The sequence below is a fragment of the Mobula birostris genome, chromosome 4 (genome assembly GCF_030028105.1).
Source record: "Mobula birostris isolate sMobBir1 chromosome 4, sMobBir1.hap1, whole genome shotgun sequence".
NCBI lineage: Eukaryota > Metazoa > Chordata > Chondrichthyes > Myliobatiformes > Myliobatidae > Mobula > Mobula birostris.
Window position 1 is genome coordinate 63743837 of NC_092373.1, and position 24321 is coordinate 63768157.

Consider the following 24321-nt stretch of genomic DNA (forward strand, 5'->3'; position numbering starts at 1 on the left):
ATATATAAAAGTAAGTCATCAGCATAAAGTGATACTTTATGAGACTTTAAGCCCCGAGTTATTCCAATAATATTTGGAGATTCTCGAATAGCAATTGCAAGAGGTTCTAATGCAATGTCAAATAATAAAGGACTAAGAGGACAACCTTGTCTAGTAGCCGTTCTACTCTGTCAAAGGCTTTTTCAGCATCTAAAGAAATAACGCACTCAGGAACATTTTGTGAAGGAGTATAAACAATATTTAAGAGTGTGCGAATGTTATAGAAAGAGTAACGACCTTTAATAAAACCTGTTTGGTCTTCCGAAATAATATAAGGAAGTGCTTTTTCTAATCTGTTTGCTAATAATTTAGAAAAAATTTTAGAATCAACATTTAATAAAGATATTGGTCTATAAGATGCACATTGAGCAGGATCTTTATCCTTCTTTAACATTAGAGAAATTGACGCTCTATAGAAGAATTCGGGAAGTTTACCAAGTTTTAATGAAGCCTCCAGAACCCTAAAAAACCAAGGGATTACTGAAGGTGCAAAAAATTTATAAAATTCCGCGGTAAACCCATTAGGGCCAGGAGCTTTCCCAGGTTCATAGAAAAGATAACATTCTTAATCTCTTCAGTGGTAATGGGAGTATCTAGCATAGAGGATATATCCTGTGAAATCTTAGGGAAATCTAGGTTATCTAAAAAGTCATTCATATATTTAGAGTCTCGTAAGGACTCTGATTGATATAAGGAGGAATAAAAATCAAAAAAGGCTTGATTAATCTCAGCATGATCAAGTATCAGTTGATCATTTTGATCATAAATCTGATTAATTTGAGATTTAGTATAATTAGTCTTCAACTGATTAGCCAACAGTTAACCAACTTTGTCACTATGTACATAAAATTCACTTCGTTTTCTTTAATTGATTTACAATCGAGGATGAAAGTAATAAACTGTGTTCCATTTGAAGTTCAGTTCTTTGTTTATACAGCTCCTCAGAGGGAGCTGTAACATATTTCTTATCAATTTCCTTAATCTTGTCCACAATAACCAGCTCCTTCTGCTTCAGCTTCTTCCTCAAAGCAGCAGAATACGAGATAATCTGACCACGAATGAAAGCTTTAAAAGTATCCCAAAGGATGTTCATAGAAATATCTTCTGAAGAGTTGATTGTAAAAAAAAATCGATCTGTTCATTCATAAAGTTAACAAAATCCGAGTCCTGAAGCAACAGCGAATTGAAACGCCATTGTCTATTATTTTGTGTATTGGCCTGAATTTTAATAGAAAGCTTAAGTGGAGCATGATCCGAAATGGCTATAGAGTCATAATCACATTTAACCACTGAAGAAATAAGACGAGAGTCAATAAAAAAATAATCAATTCTTGAATAGGGATGGTGAACATGTGAAAAAAAAGAAAAATCTTTTTCCTGAGGATGCAAAAAACGCCAAATGTCCGTTGACCCAGAATCAGAGAGGAATGAGTTAATCAAAGTTGCAGATTTATTGGGTAAGGTCCGTAAAGGAGCCGAACGGTCCAAAACGGGAGATAAACAAGTATTAAGATCTCCGCCCCAGATCAGTGAAAACTCATTCAAATTCGGGAACAGATTAAATAGTGATTTATAAAATTGCTGACAGTCCATATTGGGAGCATAAATGTTAACCAAAACTACCTTTTTATTAAAGAGTAGACCACTAACCAATAAAAATCTACCATTCGGATCAGAAATAATACATTTTGTACAAAAGTAACTGAGGGGTCTATAAAAATAGAGACACCTCGAATCTTAGCGTTCGAGTTCGAATGAAACTGTTGTCCCTTCCAAAATTTAAAAAAAAGTAGTCTGTCGCCCCTCCGCACATGGGTCTCTTGTAAAAATAGAACATGTGCTTTAAGTCTCCGGAATACTTTAAAAACTTTTTTCCTTTTAATTGGATGATTAAGACCATTAGTATTCCAAGAGACAAAATTAATAATAGACTCCATAAACCCTAAAGTCAACCTGCAAAAAAGAGGATTGACAATAGGTTTGACCCACGAACCCGGAAAGGGAACAGAACAAACAAGAGATAACGGGAAGGAGAACGCAACCAATGCTTCAGTAATGTAAATAGCCCAAGAAGAAAAAAACTAAAAAGTGAAGCCCCTCCCACCAGCCCCCACCCCATGACCCCAAAGCTAAATCTAAAGCAGACCAGCCAGAAAGAAGCAAGCACTAAGACTACCCCCATGACTTCCGATAGACGCTCACTAAAAAAAAGTGTAAGCATAAAAAAATCAGCTAAAGTTATAAAACAATAAAGGAATAAAAAAAAGTAGACCAATTAAGACAAACACAATATAATACAAAGAAAAAGCCAGTAAATATAAAGAAAACCGTAACGAACAACAGACCCTATGATTAAACAAAAAAAAAGAAACGAGATAATTAACATGGACTAGTTAGGAAAAACTACAAAAAGTACATTTGAAAACTACAAAGTTTAAGGCCTCAAAGGAAATACGTGAAATGATGCTGAGGGAATAACCACCCAGAGTCCCCAGGGAAAAAGAAAGGAATGACACAGTTGAGAAAAAGTTTGGCAACCATATTAATTAACCAAAAATAAACTTTTCTGCCCATATAAAGCAAAAAAAAATTAAACCCAACAGATTAACAGCCTCCAATCAAACGGAGATAATTAAAAATTACGATTAAGATGCTGAAGGTGAAAATTGATCCAGGTAACTCTGGGCATCCGATGGAGAATCAAAAAAATGGGGAGCCCCATCAGACGTGCGAATCTTTAAACGCGCAGGGTAAGCAGCACTGGTTTTAAATCCATCTTGTAGAGTTCCGACATCACAGATCTGTAACAAACACGTTGATCCCGAATCTGTTTACTGAAGTCTTCCACGAACCGAAAATGAAGATCCGAAAAATCAATGTAACCTTTAGGTCGAGCGAATCGAAGCAATTTCTCCTTGTCTTGAAAGTAATGAAATCGTAGAATAACATGGCGAGGTTTATCTGACTTAGACGAATATGATGGAACTCTGTGAGCCCGATCCAATAAAGGTGGTTGGTCAGGAAATACGGTAGGAAATGCATCTTTTAAAAGTTGAGAAAAAAACTTTATAAGGTTGTCAGATTCAGCAGCTTCACGAATACCAATAATTCAAGTATTCTGCCGTCGCATTCTGGATTCTAAGTCAGAGTTTTTAAAAGTCAGAAAGTCAAGTTTTTTCTTCATTACAGTAATTGTTTCTTCAATTTTCCCCATCTTGAGTTCATTTTGTTGCGTGGATCTTTGAAGATTAAATATAGCAGACTGATGTTCCGTGATAGATGTTTGCATTTTATCGATTGCATCGGCAATTTTCTGGAGATTAATTGAAATTTCCGCACGAATCAGCTCCATTATAGAGGTTGAAATTTCCGTTTGAATTAGATCAGATATAGCTTTCAAAGTTAACGGTGGTTCAGTCGGAGGAAGATCGGTACCTTTCGGTCTAACCGGAGGTTTGCCGCTTTTCCCATTTTTCCCGTTCGTAGACATAGCAGACCGTAAAAGCATCCGAATATCAAAAAACACAATTTGTTTCAAAGTATTATAAAAGTCGATGCCTTAATGGTTAGCTTAAATATAGCTCATCATAGGAAAAAAACTCAGAGGTAATGGAACGAGTCAAGAACACGACTTCACTCCATGAGCTCTACCGGAAGTCCCTCAGGAAATTATCAACTTCCACCTTAAATATACCCACAGACTTGGCCTCCATCACAGTCTGAGGCAGAGCATTCCACAGATTCACGACTCTCTGGCTAAAAAAAAACTCCTCCTTATCTCTGTTCTAGAAGGTAACCCCTCAAATTTGAGGCTGTGCCCTCTGGTTCTGGATACCCCACCACAGGAAACATCTTCTCCACATCCACCTTATCTAGTCCTTTTAACATTCAGAAGGTTTCAATGAGATCCCCCTGCATTCTTCTAAATTCCAGTGAGTACAGGCCCAAAGCTGCCAAACGCTCACATTAACCCCTTCATTCCCAGAATCATCCTCGCAAACCCGCTCTGGACTCTCTCCATTGACAACACATCCTTTCTGAGATATGGGGCCCAACACTGTTGACAATACTCCAAGTGCAGCCTGACTAGCATCTTATAAAGCCTCAGCATTATCTTTTTTTTTTATATTCTATTCCCCTTGAAATAAATGCCAACATTGCATTTGCCTTCTTTACCACAGACTCAACTTGTAAATTAACCTTCTGGGAGTCTTGCACTAGGACTCCCAAGTCCCTCTGCACCCTGATGGTTGAAACTTTTCCCGATTTAGATAACAGACTGCACTATTGTTCCTTTTACCAAAGTGCATGATCATACATTTCCCAACACTGTATTCTTTTTCGTCCATTCTTCCCATTTGTCTAAGTTCTGCTGTAATCGCATTGCTTCCTCAGCACAACCTACCCCTCCACCTATCTCCGTATCATCCACAAACTTTGCCTCAGAGCCATCAATTCCATTATCCCAATCATTGACTAACAATGTGAAAAGTAGTAGTCCCAACTCTGACCCCCAAGGAACACTAGTCACTGGCAATCAACCAGAAAAGGCCCCTTTATTCCCAATTCCTGCCTCCTAGCTATCAGCCACTCCTCTATCCATGCCAGAATCTTTCCTGTAACGCCATATGATTTTATCTTGTTAAGCAGTCTCACGTGTGGCACCTTATCAAATGCTTTCTGAAAATCCAAGTAAATGACATACACTGCCTCTCCTTTGTCCACCCTGCTTGTTACTTCCTGAAACTAACAGATTTGTCAGGCAAGATTTCCCTTTACAAAAACCATGCTGACTTTGACTTATTTTATCATTAGTCTCCAAGTACCCCGAAACCTCATCCTTAATAATAGACTCCAACTCTTTCCCAACCACTGAGGTTAGGCTCACTGGCCTATAGCTTCCTTTCTTTTGTCTTACTCCCTTCTTACAGAGTGGAATGACATTTGCAATCTGCCTGTCCTCCAGGGTCATGTCAGAATCAAATGATTCTTGAACGAATATGACCAATGCATTCAATATCTCTTCAGCAACCTCTCTTAGAACTCTGGGAGAAAGTCAATCTGGTCCAGATGACTTACCCACCTTAAGACCATTTAGTATGCCTAGCACTTCTTCCTCTGTAATAGCAATGGCATTCTCTCCTGTTCCCTGACACTCACAAACCTCTGGCACACTGCTGGTGTCTTCCACAATGAAGAGTGATCCAAAGTACCCATGAAGTTCATCTGCCATTTCTTTGTCCCCCATTACTACCTCACCAGCAACATTTTCCAGTGATCCAATATCAACTCTCACCTTTCTTTTACTCTTTATATAACTGAAGAAACTTTTGGTACCCTGCTTTATATTATTGGCTCGTTTGTCTTCCTATTTCATCCTTCCCCTTTTTATAGTTTTTTAGCTGCCTTTTGTTGGATTTTAAAAGCTTCTCAATCACCGAACTTCCCACTTACTTTTGCTGTTATATGCCCTTTCCTTGGATATTATGCAGTCCTTAATTTCCTTTGTCAGCCACGGTTGCTTAGCCCTGTCAGTTGAGAACAATTTCTCCTGTGGAACATATCTATCCTGCACCTTGTGAACTATTGCCAGAAACTTCAGCCATCTCTGCTCTGCCATCATCCCAGCCAGTATACTCCTCCAATCCACCTGGGCAAGCTCCTTTCTCATGCCTCTGTAATTCCCTTAATTCTACTGTGATACTGATACATTTGACTTATGCTTCTCCCTCTCAAACTGCTGTACGAATTCAACCATATTATGATCACTGTCTCCTAAGAGTTCCTTTACATTAAGCTCCCTAATAAGATCCATATTATTACACAACACCCAATCTAAGAGAGCGGCCCCCCAAGTAGGTTCAAGCACAATCTGAGTAGCCAGGGCATCAAAGGTTATGGTGAGAAGGCGGGGGAGTGGGACTAAATGGGAGAATGGATCAGCTGGTGATAAAATGGCGGAGCAGATTCGATGGGCCAAATGGCCAACTTCTGCTCCTTTGTCTTATGGTCTTATCTCCTAGGCATTCAACAAGTTCCTTCTCTTGTGATTCGACATCAACCTGATTGGCCCAATCCCCTTGCATATTGAAGTCCCCCATTACAATTGTGTCATTACCTCTAATACATGCCTTTTCCAGCTCCCTTCGCAATCTCAACCTCATACCTTGGCTACTATTTGGAGACCTGTACATGATTCCCATAATGTGTTTTTTTTTTTTACCCTTGCAGTTTCTTAACTCCACCCACAAAGATTCGATATTCCCTGACCCTATGTCACCTCTTTCTAAAGATGTAATTCCATCTCTTACCAACAAAGCCACACAACTACCAATACCTTCCTATGATTTCTCCAACTTCCAGTACTTACCCTCCCCCTTCCTCTTTTTCCATTTCCCTACTCTGGCTCCCCTACTACCTCTTCCCTTATCCTTACCTGCCTGTCACATCCCTCTGGCACCACTCCTCCTTCCCTTCCTCACATACTTCACTCACCTCTCCCAACAGGTTCCTCCTTCTTCAGCCCTTTACCTTTTCCACCCATCATCTCCCAGTTTCTCACTTCATCCCCCTCCCCCCATCCACCCAGCCTCACCTGTCACCTTCCAGCTTGTACTCCTTCCTCTCCCCCCCACCTTCTTATACTAAACCCTTCCCCTTTCCTTTCCAGTCCCGATGAAAGGTCTCTGCCCAAAACGTCGACTGTTTATTCATTTTCACAGACGTTGCCTAATCTCCTGAGTTCCTCCAGGATATGTTCCTTTGTATGTACTTCTCTGTGTGTTTACAAAAAAAATTGTTTTTGTCTCGAGAGATTTTCCATCACATGTGCAATGGAGGCAAGCTCTCAAGAATCATTTTGTGATTAGGGGTAATGGTTGAATATTGATAGTTTGCCAACTATTGAAAAGGCTCTAGCTATTTCAATAATAAAGTCTGTCTTCAATGCCTTTTTGACATAACTAATGTTTAATTGTTATCTGCAATAATCTGACAGGTAAGTGAATTGTATAGTTAATTTCTCTGGGCACTGAGAGGTAAACAATATTGTGAATGATTACAACTATCTCAATTGAAGCTTCATAATTATTTGCCATGATTATCTGAATTCAAGACACAAAGATGTTCCCAACCAAGAAACCATGGATGAATCAGAAGATCTATTCCCTACTCTAGTCCTGTACTGCAGTGTTCAAATCAAACAACCCTGGCTTATACAATAATTTGTTAAGCTATCTGGGATACCAAGGGACCACATCAGTCCAACATCAAGTGCCAGGTCAGTCATCAGTAGTGCTGGCTATGATGGGCAACAAAGTTATGCAGCATTACCAACAATAGCACATGGCTTATTGCTGAGCTTAATGTATTTTATACATATTTTGTACAGAAGAGGAATGGAATGTGACCTCCTACCCAGACAATATTTAGTACATTTGTACCCACACTCACTACTGCAAATGTTAGGTTTGTCTTCCAGAGAGTGAACCTATGGAAAGCACCTAGCCCGGATGGGGACCCCAAACACGTCCTTTAGGTCGTGCACAGATAGGCTAGCAAGGCTATCTGCAGTCATTTCTAACCTCCCTCTTCTTCAGTCTGAGGGCGCCATCTGCTTTAAGGAGAATACTATCATCCCAGTACCTTAAAAATATAACGTGACTTGCCTTAACGACTACCGCATGGTTGCTCTGACAGCCACTATCATAAAATGCTTTGAGAGGCATTAACTCCAGTCTTCCACACAACAGCAGAGGAAATGGCTCTTTGGCCCCTAAGACCATGATGCCAATCCAAACTAAACCCATCTGCTGGCATATGTTCTACGTCTCTCCATTCCTTGCCTGCTCATGTTCTTGTTTAAATGCTTCTGCAGTGTTGCTATTGTATCTGTTTCCACAACTTCCCCTGGTAGCAAACTTCAGGCACCTACAACTCTCAGTTTAAAAAGCTTGCATTTCAAGCTTCCTTTAAACCTTCCCCTGCTCATCTCAAAGCTGTGTCATCTAGAATTTGACAGTTTCACGCTGAGAAAAAGACTCCAACTTCTACCCTATCTAACCTTCTCAAAATTTTGGAAATTTCCATTAGGTCACCCCTCAGCTTCCAGCATTTCAGAGGAAACACTCCATGTTTGTCCAGTCTCTCCTTGTAGCTAATCCAGGCACTATCCTGATGAACTACTTCTGCATTCCCTCCACAACCTTCCTGTGCCCCTTCCTCTGGTTCCAGTTGCAAATTCCCTTCTTTCCTTCGTCCGTGAATGGTTCTACCCTCCCCTCATTACCCTCTTATTTTAACACTTTGGAATTCTCACAAATCCTACTCAGTAAAGCATTTCATGGGCCCTTTTGGCTCTCATTCCCTGTTTAAGTTACCTCCTGCTTCCTCAAATGTCCTGGGCAATTTCAGGTTTGCAAATGTTACAAATGAATCCTTATTTCCTTTTTGACTAAATGTGCAACATCTCATGACCAAAGATTTCTGAACATTGCCATCCTTGTCCTTCTTCCTCAACGGAACATAGTAGACCTGAATTCTTATCAGCGAGACTTCAAACAACACACACAACTTTCACTGTCAAATGCTGACTTGCACAGTAATAACCACTTCCAATCTGCTCTCCCCAGATCCTGCATAATACCACTGTAATTAGCTTTTCATCAATTTAGCACTTTCCCCTCAAGGTTTTATCCTTAAGTATAATCACTGTTCCCAAAATGCACTCCCACTGAAACACCGATCACCTAAGCAGCCTCATTTCCCAATATCAAGTCTGGTATCCTGTATCCCACAGGGTAAGGTTCTGACTTTTGGTACAAAACTACAGAAATAAAAGAGAACATACTGACTTATGTTATTTAATATGGTTGAATGCCTCTTTTGTTTTACCCTCCTACACAATTTTGGACACTAAAAATTATCAAGTCTATAGAAGAACACAAGAGATAGCAGAAATTGGCACCCTTTTTGCATGCTCTGCCATCGGAAAAGATGTTTGATATTTTAATCACACTGCTATTCTCTTGCATTCAATCCAAATCTCTTGATTTTCTTACTAGCTAATGATCTATTAACCTCCATCTTGAAAATATTAAGTAACTGAAAACCTCACAGCCCTCTTTAATGAATTCTAAAGATTCACAGCCCTTTGGGTGAAGGAATTTCTTCTTACCTCAGTCCTGAATGATGGCCCCTTGACTGTAATCCGTTTCTGTACACCTCAGCCAAAGAAAATGTATTTAATCATTTTTCAATCCCATTTATTTCCCTCACATCAGTGTTGTTTTTACTAATGCTAATTTCTTTCAGTATCTCACTCACTCTATACCTAATGCACTCCACTATTCCTTCAAGTATTCTGCATCTTCCACAAAGACAAACACGAACATCTGTAAATGATTCTGGAATTGACTTATCTTACATCTCAGATATCATCCAAGTAGGAGTCATTAAAATGTGAAACAAAAATACACAGCGTGTGTGAACAAAGCCCTTCCATGAGCAGAGAGTTAAAACTTATACCAATTGTGGTAATGAAACTTCAGCAATATTAAGTGTACAATTTTCACATTGCTGAACTTTTCTTCCCCTCCCAATAAAGCAACAGCAGAGCTTGTACATACACCTTTTAAACTGAGAATACCTGAATTGCAAAAAAAAAACGTGTTTGCAAACAGATTTATAATGAGAAAATTATTGTGCTGGTGACAAAGATGGTGAAAATGAGCCAATTAAAACTGAAATTAGTCACTCAGATGAGAGCCTAATGAATGTTGGTCAAGAACAACTTGTCCAAAATTCAAAGGGAAAAAAACATCAAACCCATTTAACAAATTAAGACCGGTTGGTAGGATTGGAAAGAAATAAAAGTATCACTGTGGCCAATACCTTTTGTTAAGCAAAGTAACCATGCGGACATTGAATAAAATAGAATAGCCTCTTTTTCTCGCACCGAACATGTTTGTGCTCAACACTGGCAAATAACAATTAGACAACATCAGTGTAGTGAACAGAATGTACTGTCAACAGTTCAGTAAACTGCTCACTTGAACAGAGTTTCTGTGCTGTTTTCAAATACCGCCTCTGACCGAATGACTGAAGAGCTGTCGATCTCAGCGTCCGTCAGCAGGCAACATTTACGAAGGCTACGCTCTCAGCACCGACTTCAATACGTTTCTGCCCATCACCCCAATCCCTGAACCTTCACCTTCTAGTTGTGAGTACCCCACCCCTTTTCTCCAGCCCCACAAAGGACCATTAGCGCCAGAGGCCTTTTCCCCATTCCCAAGTGTAAAGTACCGAGTACTCCACTGCAGCCCGTGAAGAATCTCCATGGCTCCTATAACCCACCGACCCGGAAACAACCTCTCTCCCACCCCCATCTTAAGGCCACAACAGACCCTGATCACCCCGGGCTGCAGCAACTTCACAGGGCGACTTATTTTCAATTCTTGGCGCCAGGTCTATAAAGGCCATTTCGTTTCTACATCGAGCCGGCAGAGAGAGAAAACGGCCAGGTCCTCACCCGGCCGCAGGCACCCGGAGGTGAATGGATCTCTGGTGCCGGGCACGGTCCATAGGCCTCAGTGTTTACATATTTCCCGTTTCTGCAAGCAGCCAGACAAAGAACTGTGCAAATAGGGCCAGCGGGCATTAATATGCATCTATTGCTTCCATTTTCTCTCCTTTAAAATAAAAAATAAGTACCTGGGTGAGCATTGGGATTTAATAAAGACAATTCTTTGTAGTCCCCACTACCAGGACGACGCCATGTCTAACAGACGTAATCAACGGATAACCGATCCAACGCAAGCTGAATGAAAGAAAATCGTTCCTGATTCATCGATTCGCGGACACGCGTTTCTCGTTCGAGTTGATACAGTGCATGACGCTGGGAAGTTTACAACTATTTCTGATTTTCCTCAATTAGCAATGCTGCCGAATTGAAGTACAGTGAGATTTTATTTCAAATATTGTGAAGAAAAATTTATGTCGATACGGGCTTACAAGTTTAAATTGTTTCCTCCATGAAAGATGAATACACTGTCCAAAAAATCTTGAGCACTTGAACGTCAAAAACACAAAAAGAGGCAAATAACTTCCGAGAAACTTTATTGTATATTGTATATCCGTTAATTGAGCGGCGTATTTGGAAGTACCATAATAACGATTTCATGCGTTACGAATAAGTATTTTTGTTTGCTTTTCTTCGACTGTATAATGGCTGAGTGTAGCTTTCCGAGGTTAGCATTGACTTTAGAAAGGACGAAATATCGGGCTGGCATTCGTAATTAAGAGACTTAATTAACCGCAGACTATACTCAGATTTCCTCACTATTATCGCTGATTATTATGCGGGGGGGGGGGTGTTATTATATGTAAATGCAGCAGCGGAAACGTTTAAAATTCTGAACAAATGGATAAATATATTGACGCAGAGAATTTGATTTAACGCGATAGTTTATGTAAATATATTTGACCGCCAACTTGTAAATTATTTGAAATAACACTCAATAAACAATCCAAACAACAGGAATTCTGCAGATGCTGGAAATTCTGGCCTGCTGCGTTCACCAGCAACTTTGATGTGTGTTGTAATAAACAATCCAAGTGTTTATGTACATTTAAGAGAATTAAATGAAACAATAAGGAAACTTAGACTACAGTTTCCGCCAAATTAGAAAAGCATTTTTAGTTTACACAAAAGGTGTAGCAAATAGATTATCATAAGAGACTTCCTCGCCGCTCTCCGGCCCGAAACACGCACACGCAGAAAGTGACAAATGCCAATCGATCATAATTTGGTTTGTTTTGTGAATCAATTTGTTTCTTGGATACCTTCAGAGGAATTTGAGTGAATATGTGAAAAGTTCCTTGAAAGTTAAGAAAATTGAATAATAATGTTATTTGCTTTCTCGTAATATGTTGCATATTTTAAATAAACTGAAGCTCTATGAATGTCTAAGTATTTTTGTTACTATGAATCAGGGAAAATCATATTAAAATTTCCGACAGTCTGTGTAATCACATATTCAACAACATCGTGGACTGTTTGATTTATCATTTGGTGTAGCAAAGAGAGAATTGAATGCTATTTTACAAGAGTCGGTAGATTGTTGTCATTATGTACCTATAACAGTAAGCTACACTGAAAATCCGCTATTCTGTTACAATTGTAATAAAATATCTCCCTGTAAATGTAGTATCCTTGAAATTTAAATTTTGATTATTGGGCGTTGAATTAATAAGAAATGTTTATGCATTTTGTCAAAACGTGGGAAATGCAGCGTATATGCTGTGATTACGGATAAAATGTAATATTTTGTTAATTTGTATATTTCAACACATTTGTGCTTGAGGTTTCATTTTCATGTTAACTATATTCAAACAATAATCTAATTGTGGATTAAGTGCACTTTTCCCCCAAGAAGTTTTACAAAATAATTTTCGCATGCAATCGTAATATATTTTGAAAATAAGCATAACTCTTGCAAAGTGCAATAAATATGAATTTGAATCATAGAGCTGAGATAAAGCAGCTGAAGAGAGATAACAGTTACGGTCTAGTTACAATTTATAATCATTCGATGTATTTACAGTTCAGTATCTACACGATAGCCTTACTAATATTAATTTGATTAACAATATGCGGTAAATTATGTGTAATCTGCTTAAATGATGAAAAATATTAATTATCTTCCTGGAAAAAAATCATGTGAAGTGTAATCTTAAACGATAGTAATATATTTTTGAACAGACGGCACTGCTGAGGATGCAGATCAAATTACAGACTTAGTAAAACATGGACACCATTCACAGTGCTTATGTGAAAATGCTACATCCAACTAACATGGATTACTTACGTTAAACAACTTAATGTATTTCTAAATGCCATTTCAATGTATTGCATATATGAATATATTTAGTTTCGTTGAAGATCTAATTTACATGCCGCCGAATTATGTATTCTTTTTCACCATAAAAGTATGAGGTATAAAGTTCTTCCTATAAATAGGAAGAAGTGTGGATATAGGGTAAACAACAACGTATCAAGCCACTTGCTGGCGGATGCTTGAATTAGATTGCAAGGAAACAAAACTATGCGTGAGCGATTCTCTCAAAAATTCTACATCAGACATAATAAAGTGTCTTTTGTTCACACGGTGCTACGTACCATATTGGCTGTAAATGGTTAAAGCATCCACGAGGAAAACCACGGCGGTGACTTAAGTGACGCATTAATTTTCTTTTTGCCTGGTTCTTTTTGGAAGAAGAGTATGGTCATATCTAGTAAATTTAAATTATTTAAAATGCAAATTTACATCTAAAGCAAATTGACAACTAAAATGTCTGTAAATCATTTCAACCAATTAGAACACCATTCAAGTGGAGAACAGATTAACAAATATTTCATAATTTACCATCAGCAAAATATGTATGTATATTTTTATCATATTACATTTGTAAAAGATCTGTTGAAGTATTAAATATTATGTAAGCTATAAATACCATTTTGATTTACCTTAAGCAAATCAAAAAGTTTACCTGATTTTAGCGTGTTTTGGCGTTTAAAGCCGCTTGTTTTTGGGGACGATCCAGTCACCATGCTCTACGATGTGTCATTCTTTTTGGCCACACCCCAGTGCCATCCCAGCTCCCCCGTGTTTAGCTAAGTAATAACAATAGCAGTAATACTCGCTAATTAAATTAATTACGAATGCTTGTCAGTGGTGGATTAATGGCCAATAGCAGACGCTAGGTATGAGTTGCAGCCCAGGGGCTGATGATAACTGTGTTCCAGGAGTGGGGACACATCAGGAGTACAAGGGGAGGTAATTGCTGAGTACAAGGGGCGCAGCTGGGCAGCATTGCAAAGTATAAATAGTCTGACTTCAATAGCGCATCAGTATTAGATCTACATCTCCGAGCAAGCCGAATTCTGGAAGATCAGGTTTGCATTTCAACTCCAAGACGACATACCACAGAGAAATATTGTACGGTTAATGTATTGGAGAGAATAAAAGAAAGACAGGGTCATATTCTTCAGAGCAGCAATGGAAGAACTTACAGCTTTTGTTTCGAAGTCTTTTGATCAAAAAGTGAAAGAAAGGAAGGATGGGATCACGTACAGAGAAGTTCTTGAGAGCGGGCCTGTGCGAGCTCGAGAGCCGGGTCTGAGTGAAGGAAGCCGGGATGAAGTAATCAGCGCACAGCGTGGGGTGTCTCGATCCCCAAGTAGCGAACCAGAGATCGGGCCAGAGAGACCGCGGGACAGCGGCACTCCGAAATTAACTGATCCGGGTAAACAAACCTTAACATTTCAGAGATACCATCGCGTCTTCGTATGACCTGCGTGGCACAATATCAATGTTAGATTGGTTTATTTTGTGATAATTTCAGTAATATCATTCCAGTTTCGAAAATCAAAGGATATAAGCACATTTAGAACGAACTACCGAATGCTGTTAAATGTACTATTAAGTTGGCAGCTTTGCATAACTCAGGTGCAGTAAATCATAGTCACTTTATAATAAGGGCGATTAATTACTACATAATCAATGATTTTTAAAAAGTGGAAATTGCACATCGATAAGGGACACGAAATGAGTCCCGGATAATACTGCGAGGATGTTTACCGAGGATTCGGTGACGCAAGGAGTTCAATCAATTTTAATTGTGCTGTAAAACTTAATAGCTTCTACTGGTTTCTGATTTTAAAAGAACGTGCCTTTTCCCTCAGTATCAGTTTTAAACCGGCAGGATTTGCTGAGATTGAGAATAACGTAATGGAGTGTTTTAAAAGGCACATTCAAAGCCAGTTGCAGTAGTTTGCTATTTATAGACGTTTAGCCATAGGTAGATGACAGTGATGGAACTGATCTTAATATGTTTACAATGACACGGTACAGCTAACTTCTGTTTTATTTGCCGAGATTAGAACACAATTCCAGAGCATCGTTCAGAAACGGTTTTACTGTTACTTTATCTATGATGCCATTTTAAAGGTTAATTCTTTGCAAACACACAACTATTCGCAATACTTTGTAGCCTATATTTCACAGAATATTGTAGTATTACGTTGTCTCAAACTCTTAAATGGTCGGTTGCATATGATTTCAGCACTGGAGATTTTGAATCACTCGCCTCACGAAGTATAATCGTTTGTTTAACCACTTTGCAGCATTTTCTTTGATAAATTTATTTACGATAATGAATGAGATTCCCATTGTTAAATAAAACGAGTTCACCCTCTTCAATACAGTAAACATAAGGTGCAGATAACGTGTTCGATCAGCATTTATATTGGAGCAAAACCGATTTTCTTTTCTCCTTTCATCTGTATTTGCAATAAATTGTAACAAAAAGCTAACTATTTAATCTGTCTCGTGTAGCATTGATGTTTTCACGCTTCAACGTTGACAATGATGCCTGACGCTATTCATTTTCGGGACTTCTTATGTACACTTGTATTTGATTGCATTGACTTTTTTTCCATAAAAAAAGACATTTAACAAAAGAAACGTATTGCGCATTCGCAAGACCATTAAAACAATAAGACTTGTCTAAGTTTCCAGAGTCCACACTATTACATTGTACTTGGTAAACAGTTACCATTAATGAGTTGTATTTCTTATTCGTTACAAACAAATCAAGCCGCTAAAATGCGAACAACTGGGGAATTCTAACAAAGGTTCTTCTGACTCAAAGTATTCTGGTTTGAAAATGTATTGTCCTAAATATAAAAGACTTTGAACACTGCCTATGTGTCTAATTTGGTTAGGCTGCCCGTTCTGTCATTAACCGAGTGCCTGAGCCCGCTGGATGTTGCATCTCCGTTACTAAAAAAAAATCTAATCTAAATTCGAAATATTTGGAAGCTCCGCCACTAAATGTTTATTAATTATATTTAGTACAACCTAACAGTTCAGCTACTCAAACTTGGTCCTTTGTTACCAAACGCATGTTACAGCACCTGAATATTCCTGATAGATAATGGGCGAATGAGCGAGCAGAATTTTAAAAAGAGCAAATATACTGTGAATTTGTATCATGGCTAATTTAGAATTTTCAACATATTTAAACTATGCGGTCTTTCTGTGCACTGAATCAAATTATTTGAAAGCAACACACAACGAAAATACTAAAAGGTGTTGGCTATTGTTATACCCTGACACAATCAGACCGACGCCACTGAATATTGAAGTTTATCATTATGCGAGTCACCGACTAAGAAAATTATGAAAGTAAGAATCATTTTGAGAGGTTGTAATCATCTTGAATTAAAAAGAGCTTTTATTCACAAACGCAGGGCATCCAGCTATTAAATATCGCTTCGTTATAATGGGATAAACGTACGCGCTCCAATGACAAGTTCGCTGGCAAGGGCAGAAGTTAAATTACGTTTACCATTAATTGTGCCTTGTATTATTATAATGGTCGTGATTCCTACTGATTTTTATGGAGGTGTTAACTTTTTAGCGATATTCGTTTCGAACTTTCTTATCGATTATTATATGTATCGATAACTGTGGCAAAACATACCAGTAATTATCGCGTGCAATGGTCATTTGTAGGAAGTGGTGACATTAAAGAGAAAAAAGAAGACACCAAACCAGTGGAAGAGGAGGCGCAGACAAAAATTAAGCAACGGCGAAGTCGGACTAACTTCACACTGGAACAGCTAAATGAGCTAGAGAGGTTGTTCGATGAGACTCATTATCCGGATGCATTTATGAGGGAAGAGCTGAGCCAGAGGCTGGGGCTCTCCGAAGCCAGGGTACAAGTAAGACAAACATTCCCTATTACACACCCTTCTGGTATTTTAGAATATAGCAAATATCGGTTTAATTTGGCACCACAATGTTTTAATATATTGAGTGATTTCATTATCTATGTTTAAACACTCTTGCATTTCTGCGACAAATACACACTGTACTAAGGCACTCGGGTTTACGTGCAAAGGAAACAAATTAGGGCAACTGCACAACAGGCTCAGGGCATAAAGGAGATGATTTATGTTTACATAAGTAGTCCTTCAGATGTCGACGCTGCATACGGCTATGATGAATTAAATAGGTTTGCGTCGTAAGAACTGATATTTAATTTACTAGAAGTTTCAGAGAAGTTGTGGTTGATAGGCCAGCGGCAGCTGCAGCTGCCATTGGGAAATTACTTACAGCATGCGCCCTCTGTTACAGTACCATCTGCATCAAGCTATATAGTATTCTTATGGGGGGGTTCCAGCTTGTAATACGATAACGAGGTAAGCTTAGCAGCAACTTGACCTGAACAAATCGACCAATGTTCAAAAACCTTCAAACAGACCTGCAAAAGGGGAGAAAAGGAGATAGCTGCCTCAAGAACATTAGAAGAGGGAAGAAATCATTGCTAGTATGATTATTTGCGTACTCCTTGAAATGGCTTCTGTGCATATAATAACATTTACTCAACAGATTTCCATTGACTCGAGTTCATTAAAATGATTTCTCAATATCGCGTCATAAATGGTGATGAAACATAATTAATGTTTTTAGTAACAGCAGTATCAAGTAGCTTGGTGCCACGAACATTTCAATTAAATTATTTATTAGGACTTGTACAGAGCACTGCACTGGCCCATGTCTAGTCGACTCGATTCAGGACTCCCTGTCATGCATCTTATAAATACAAGGCAGCAAGTGGCATATTTTTATACGAATTAAAAACAACTTTTCTATGTCCTTCAAAGTACACAATTTGTTTTTACTTTTACACAATGGCAGCTGTCGGCTTGTAACGATTTTTTAAAAAGTCTTTCGCGTCATTTATTCCCTTTCTCTTGACCATCTCTGGTCATTACTATAACATTTTGTTGCATTGTAACATGTATATTACACCTGAAATTCTCATCAATGTCATTGACTGTATGACATTCTTTGTTCTCAGAGACAATTAAATTCTACTTCCTAGGCATGATTTTTTAAAGAACTTGAAAAATAATGTCAATTAGATTTTTTCGGTCAGTCGGTTTTGAAGAATCAAAGAATACTAACTTTAGTTGCTACGAAAGGTCAACAGAACACTGACAACAACATCTGCAGATTATTTTGTGCTTACGAAAGGTCAACAATTGGATTTCCATTGTTCGAATTCTGATGTTATTTTAGTCATTGACTACAGAATGTTGTATCGATAGTCACTTCAACAAAGTATAGTGAAAGCTTTTCAGAAGATTGAATATTTGTTATATGCATCAAACTGCGTTTGATTTCATTATCGTTATTAAATTCGCAAGTTAAACACAACAGTAGTATTTTTAAAGGCCACGTCTAAGTGCCATTCGATCTAACGTAAAATTGACTTCACAATTCCAAATGCACATAAGTTTTGTTTTTCTGCCCATGTATGCTTCTGGGAAACTTGTTCATGTGGTGCTACGTCCAGATAAAATGATTTCGATATAGTACATGCATTATTTAACACCAGACTTTCATCCGAGAATTGAAAACCAGCTTAACATATTAATGCGCTATTTATTGTATGGGTTTTAATGTTTCCTTTGTGAGCGTATGTTGCCTCGCTATAATAAACAAAAGAATAAACATTGTATTTTATATACATCTTGAATAATACGAATTACCAGTTATCAGTTTTATTCATTATCAGGAAGGCATTTTTTTTTCTCTTGCGGGTACTTATTTAGGTCTACTAATGAGTAAAATCTTATTGGAAAGAGCTCATTGCTCAAACGTCAAGTCCTTTGTCGTTTTGGTATTAGCTATCACGGGGTTGTACTTAGTTCTTATGATATTATAACCTTTGCTGGAGATAGGGCATAAAATATTTTGTCGAACCAATAAATATTAAGAAACGGACAATTTAATATGTTCTCGATTGGTTGCATATCTTCTCTCCACCCCCCCCACCCCCCGCAGAAGATATTGCCATGCATCGTGTATGTAAGAGTCAGATAATTAAAATAAACGAGGTCAATCACATTAATAATTAATAAGTCCGACGGGATATAGCATCGAATAGTTGTCAGTTTGAACAATATAACTCCTACATCTGAGATGCAGCTGCCAATCATTGCCATACAATTACTTCATTTTTGCCCTATAGGTATGGTTTCAGAACAGAAGAGCAAAATGTCGAAAACAAGAGAATCAACTTCATAAAGGTATGCATGTTAAATCACAGAATCTTAATCATTGTTAATGTTCTGACACGTGCGGTTTAATGCATTGTTGTAAACTTCACGTGTACAATGTCTCCAACCAAGTTTACTGTGATGCATTTCTGTCTGTACCCTGGCTCAGTGGATGGTTGGGATCGTGAGAACAAAATCAGTGAATGTTGCCAGTAGTCATTCATTATTCATGTGTTAAGAAACATGGATTTAAGCAAAATTATAACACTAATTTCGACATAATAATGGGATCGTTGTATGAAAATTTGCACAAACTAATTAAGGGCTATCAGGCCCTCTTGTGAGGCAAAAACGTGCATTGATTTGAGTTTCCTGCTCTAGGTGTGCTTATTGGAACGGCTAGTCAGTTTGAAGCTTGTCGAGTCGCACCATACGTTAACGTGGGAGCTTTGAGGATGCCATTTCAACAGGCAAGTATTAGCACTCACATCGAACTGCATAAAACACTTGTACGTGATATATAAGTTGTGTAGGTTGCTTATACTCCTTGTATGATGCTTGTCTTGAAAATGAAATACTATTGAATACAGGTAATTTTAAAGCTAAGATCATTTTAATGTTCCAGAACTACTTTTCATATCATTGCTAAGGTTACATAATTAGCAGACGACGTCACTGGTTTCAATTGGGCGTGGTTTCAAAGGCGAATAATCATTGAGGGTAGGGAAAATCTATTGAATATTTTAACAGCTAAACTAGTTACGGTTGATTATTACTGAACAGCCCTCATCATGTTCTGCCATTTTATCTGTAAGTACTGCTAATACTGCGACACGGATCGCTGTTCCTCAGGGCTTTCAATGACCAACATGTAATTCCATTCTTCATTTGCCCGACTTGGAGAAAAGATTTCCAGGTGGAAGAACAACATGTTGCATGCCATTTAACTGATTCATTTACTAAAATATAAATGGCAGCATATTCCGCAATAACTCCTTGTATCTATTTTCACTATATCTGAATATTTCAAAGTTTTATCCTTTGCATTAAAAAAATTTAAACACACACGGTTGATAATATTCCAATCTTCGCTCAGTTTACTTCCAAGCCGCCATTAATTTGTTTGGATGTGTACAATTTTCTCTCCGCCTACAAGTAGATTGATCTTCGCACTCTCTGGCGATTATTGACTGAGCTCCTCGCCCGATGTAACATTTTCGAGTCAAACTGCGCACGTATTCACGATGTATGGGCTGAATTCCACGACAGCATCCAGATATTTTCAATTAGAATTTACTCTGTAGAAATAGGAATTTGAATCGTGTCCCAACTCTACCTTACCGAAAGTTGGCCCCTGCTGATCTTATTTCTTTGTACTTTCTCACTTGGTCTTGCAGTATTGATTTAGTAAGTGTTCATATTTCCACATGATTCTCCGTGTACTTGACCTACATATCCAGCTATTCGAATCGTAGTCCTCAATCAAGGTTGACAGACTATTTTCCAAATGTTCCACTGCAATTCTCCAGCAAATGTAAAATTTATATTCTAATGCTAATTTGGAGATGAGTTGAATTGAACTGAAGTAAATATAATCAAAGTTCTTGCTAGAATAGAATAGGTTCTTGCATTCTTTCTTGAAGTATTGAGACAAGTTTGACAAATTCAACGGGCTTGAATTTCCTCAGCTATCTGTTATGATTAAACTTCATCTTAAAGCATTCCTGGACAAAAGTTTACTCCTCCCTCCTCCAATAACGATATTTTTATACAAGACCACTAAGCATCGACTGATTTTCACAATCGTGGAAATGGAAGCGAAACATTTTCTTGCTCATTTGCCTGAAGTTATTACAAATGCAGAAGTTAATCTTCTGTATTTTAACCAATTTCTCATTAAATATTTCCGCATAGCCAGGTGCGTTTAAGTAAGAGCCTTCCGTAACTCATTGATGCCTTTAAACCGTTATTTAAAGATAAAAGATTCCCCATTCTTGGACAAATTGAGATTATTGCATTGCAATGAATTGGGTGTTTTTCGAACTGGTCGTTTCCTCACATTGGCCCTTGAATATTGTCGGCTGGTGGAACAATTATCTACAGGACCATTCTTTTTTACTCTTTATTTGGTTAGTTCTGAGGTGTGAAAATCACGTAACCGTCATATATCAAATTTAGTCACAATGTTAAGTCCTTGATTTCATAGTTACAAGTATTCAAGGGTGAAGGGATCTAATAGTCTTAGGTCTATTTTTAGCGCCTCCACGCATTTGGATTGCGAAACCTTGTTGAGAAACTATAACCTCAGCAGCGGACCAACATTATTTAACCATTCATTTCCCTTCTTAGCCATTGATTAATGTCTAACACCTTTGGGAGTATTTTCATTTCTTCAATGAATATTTATTGGCAACTATAATGTCCGTGATTGATATTTCAATAGGCTTCTGTTTCATTATTTTTCAGGAGAATCATTGCAACATGACGCCGTTGTCCTTTCAAGTCCAAGCGCAATTGCAGTTGGATAGCGTGGCGCACGCGCATCACCACCTCCATCCGCACCTGGCGGCACATGCTCCCTACATGATGTTCCCACCGCCGCCCTTCGGTTTGCCACTGGCCACCTTGGCAGAATCTGCTACTGTGGTGGCAGCGGCAGCGGCGGCCAAAACCACGAGTAAAAACTCCAGCATTGCAGACTTGAGACTCAAAGCAAAAAAACACGCCGCAGCACTAGGTCTGTGATCCCAACAGCAATCTCAAGTATAAAGACAAAACCTCCAAAGGAGGAACGACGCGCAGCTGGAAAAAGTTCGGAAGTGAGCTTTCTGCGAATTCATTTTAGCACAAATTTACTTGATATCCATGGAGGCTGGCCTCCTCTCGTAGAGTGGAAATCCTGACGCTTACATTTGCTTCCAATAAACTACTGGAACATTACACAATCGTGGAAAATGGATTTCGTAACTGTATGAGTGAACCATTTATGAGAGTCAAGAGTCAATAATCAGATGAAGTGCAAAGAATTACACTTGCATGTATATTTATACTATTTTCAATGACGCCTATGTCCTTTAAATCAGAATTGCACTTGCTTTATGTTGGGTAGGACACATTTGTTCATGTAAGTGTGAAGACAATAATTTCAGAGAGTTTCATTTTAGAATTTTCCAATGTACTATTTTCTTGTCCTTACAATAACTGAAATAACGGACAATAACAATTCTATCTAGATGTCTATTTGTTTTAGATCAAAAGATATAAATTATGTATCATACATTTTACCGTAAACACATGTAGTTTAAACCCTACGATTAAGGTACGGTCCTTTGTGTAAAACAGTTGTTAATACACGAACAAAGTTTTATTTTGGTTAAATTGTGTATGACTGATAGACTGTCAGTATTTAATTTTTATTTCATATGTGTTATTATTCATAAATATTTCTCTTGTGCTGTTGTGGGAATTCATTTCACATAGATATTTATGGAATATGTTTCTTTGAAGTGTTGGTTTCATTGAAACCATGATTCACTCAAGGGACAGCAGAATTTGAAGAGCTCATTGCAAAGGGATATTACTCAGAGTGATCATGTCCTTTCCCACCGTCATGATGGAGACCGGAGGTAAAGATGTATTTCAGTTCATAGATGCTGCGCCATTCTTGGATTATTTATAATAAAGAGAACAGACTATTTGTACAAGTGTTCTACGATGACTCTAAAAAAGAAAGAAAAACCTTCTCTGTTGTACAGTTCTACGGTTTAATGTCATTGCAATTAATCTGAATGAATTAAGATTCAAGAAAATCAGACGATATCGATCAGATTTTGCATATATTGCAACGAGTGCCAAGTCAGAATGAAATGCTTTTATATATTTAATTAAAATATGTTGAAGTCGCCATTGTTTTTTTTCTTTTACACTTTTCTTACTTCTGTTATCAAAGTTTGATTTGCGTGTAATATCGGTGGATTCTGCATTTGTTTTTGATTTGTTTTCGAGATTTCGAACATTGTTGCAGGGTCAGTAATAAGATTTGCTTTTTAAAACAATGCTGTAGCAAACATAACAACAGAATTTTTAAGTATTTGCAACTCTTGGATACAAGTGTCAGGGAACTATAACGAGCTGGAAATTTCTTCAATGATGCAGATGACAAGTTTTCTTGTTTAAGTGTTTAGCAGTGGTAAATCAGAATATTCTAATAATTGTGTATTTGTTGTTTTTGACTAACATTTTCGAAATTAATATGCAGCTCAAAACTTCTGAAGAGTAGGCGCTAAAAAAAAAATCAGGCTACCCAACTTGTCTCAAATCAAATAAGACAGAAAAGCATTTATTCCACATAAAAAATTGTGGGACCAACACACTTCAATATTAGTGCTCGATGGGACAACAGTGGCATATTTTAACGACTATAATTTTACGTCATTATAAACGTTTGTACTAATTACGTTGAAAACTAGAATCTTTTTTTTCTCTCACCACATTATGAGTAATGAATCAAATCTACAATTGGATTAATTTGTGAGACAATAATAAATAAAGGTTCCTTAAAAATTGAACATATTGTAAGAGGTATAATTAGCATTCCAAGACAAATATTTCTTAAATCTAATTTCCAAAAATTTATTAGGCCCTCATAGCGGAAAAACTCCTGTATCAGTTACTTCAACATTAGCATTCAGTTAACAATAAATTCTAACGCTGGAAAATTACGATATACTTAATGATAGTATTGAGATCCACTTGTAAACGCAATTTCAGCTGCCACTGAGTTTTCTTTTGAGATGACAAACACCTTGAGGTGGCTCACTGGGCACACCTGTGCTTGAACAGAACTGCCTAGTGATTTGATCCTATGTTGCTGTGTCCTATCAGGTGGACCGACCTAAGGCGGGCAAGTGTTTAATACACCGCAGTACAGTTTGATGCCACGAGGACTTTGGGTTTCCAAAGTAATTTTGCAGCTGCGTTGTCTGAAGAGTTTTGTTCGAGTCAAATGGCCTAGTCGACTCCGACGGGGAGCAGAAACGGCGCAAGTAGCAACACATTCACCTGGGCAACGAGAGTTTTCGATTGCAGAAGCCTCGGCGGGAGGAGGTCGCAGCAGCTGGACGGAGCAGCTGGTACGTCTGGTAAGAAAT

General features: G+C 38.0%; 2 protein-coding genes across 6 annotated transcripts in view; one reads left to right on the top strand and one right to left on the bottom strand.

Annotated features, from left to right (window-relative positions):
- rsrc1 (arginine/serine-rich coiled-coil 1) overlaps window positions 1-10837 on the bottom strand; it is a 397305-nt gene extending 386468 nt beyond the window's left edge. For 2 of the 4 annotated variants that reach the window (XM_072255458.1, XM_072255455.1), the window contains exons 1-2: window positions 10342-10384; window positions 9215-9253 (exon numbers count right to left, since the gene is read on the bottom strand). In XM_072255458.1, coding sequence (XP_072111559.1) covers window positions 9215-9253; window positions 10342-10376 — 74 coding nt within the window. In that variant the 5' untranslated portion in view covers window positions 10377-10384. Of the gene's footprint in view, window positions 1-9214; window positions 9254-10341; window positions 10385-10749 lie in introns of those variants that run through there. The other 2 variants (XM_072255457.1, XM_072255456.1) reach the window with 1 other exon arrangement.
- A 3259-nt stretch (window positions 10838-14096) lies between these two features.
- Window positions 14097-21916, top strand: shox2 (shox homeobox 2). Of its 2 annotated transcripts, none has more exons than XM_072254602.1 (5): window positions 14097-14343; window positions 16617-16825; window positions 19144-19201; window positions 19553-19645; window positions 21675-21916. In XM_072254602.1, exons 1-5 carry the CDS (start codon window positions 14097-14099, stop codon window positions 21914-21916), a joined length of 849 nt encoding a protein of 282 aa, XP_072110703.1. The 2 variants fall into 2 exon arrangements, with proteins under 2 accessions (XP_072110703.1, XP_072110702.1); XM_072254601.1 differs by having other exon boundaries at window positions 19553-19641; window positions 21638-21916.
- Window positions 21917-24321: the final 2405 nt, after the last annotated feature.

Coding starts and splice junctions, on each gene's coding strand:
- shox2 (XM_072254601.1), top strand. CDS start 14,097: ATGGAAGAACTTACAGCTTTTGTTTCGAAGTCTTTTGATCAAAAAGTG. Junction 16,826..19,143: donor TCTCCGAAGCCAGGGTACAA/GTAAGACAAACA, acceptor TTTGCCCTATAG/GTATGGTTTCAGAACAGAAG. Junction 19,642..21,637: donor TGAGGATGCCATTTCAACAG/GCAAGTATTAGC, acceptor ATTATTTTTCAG/GAGAATCATTGCAACATGAC.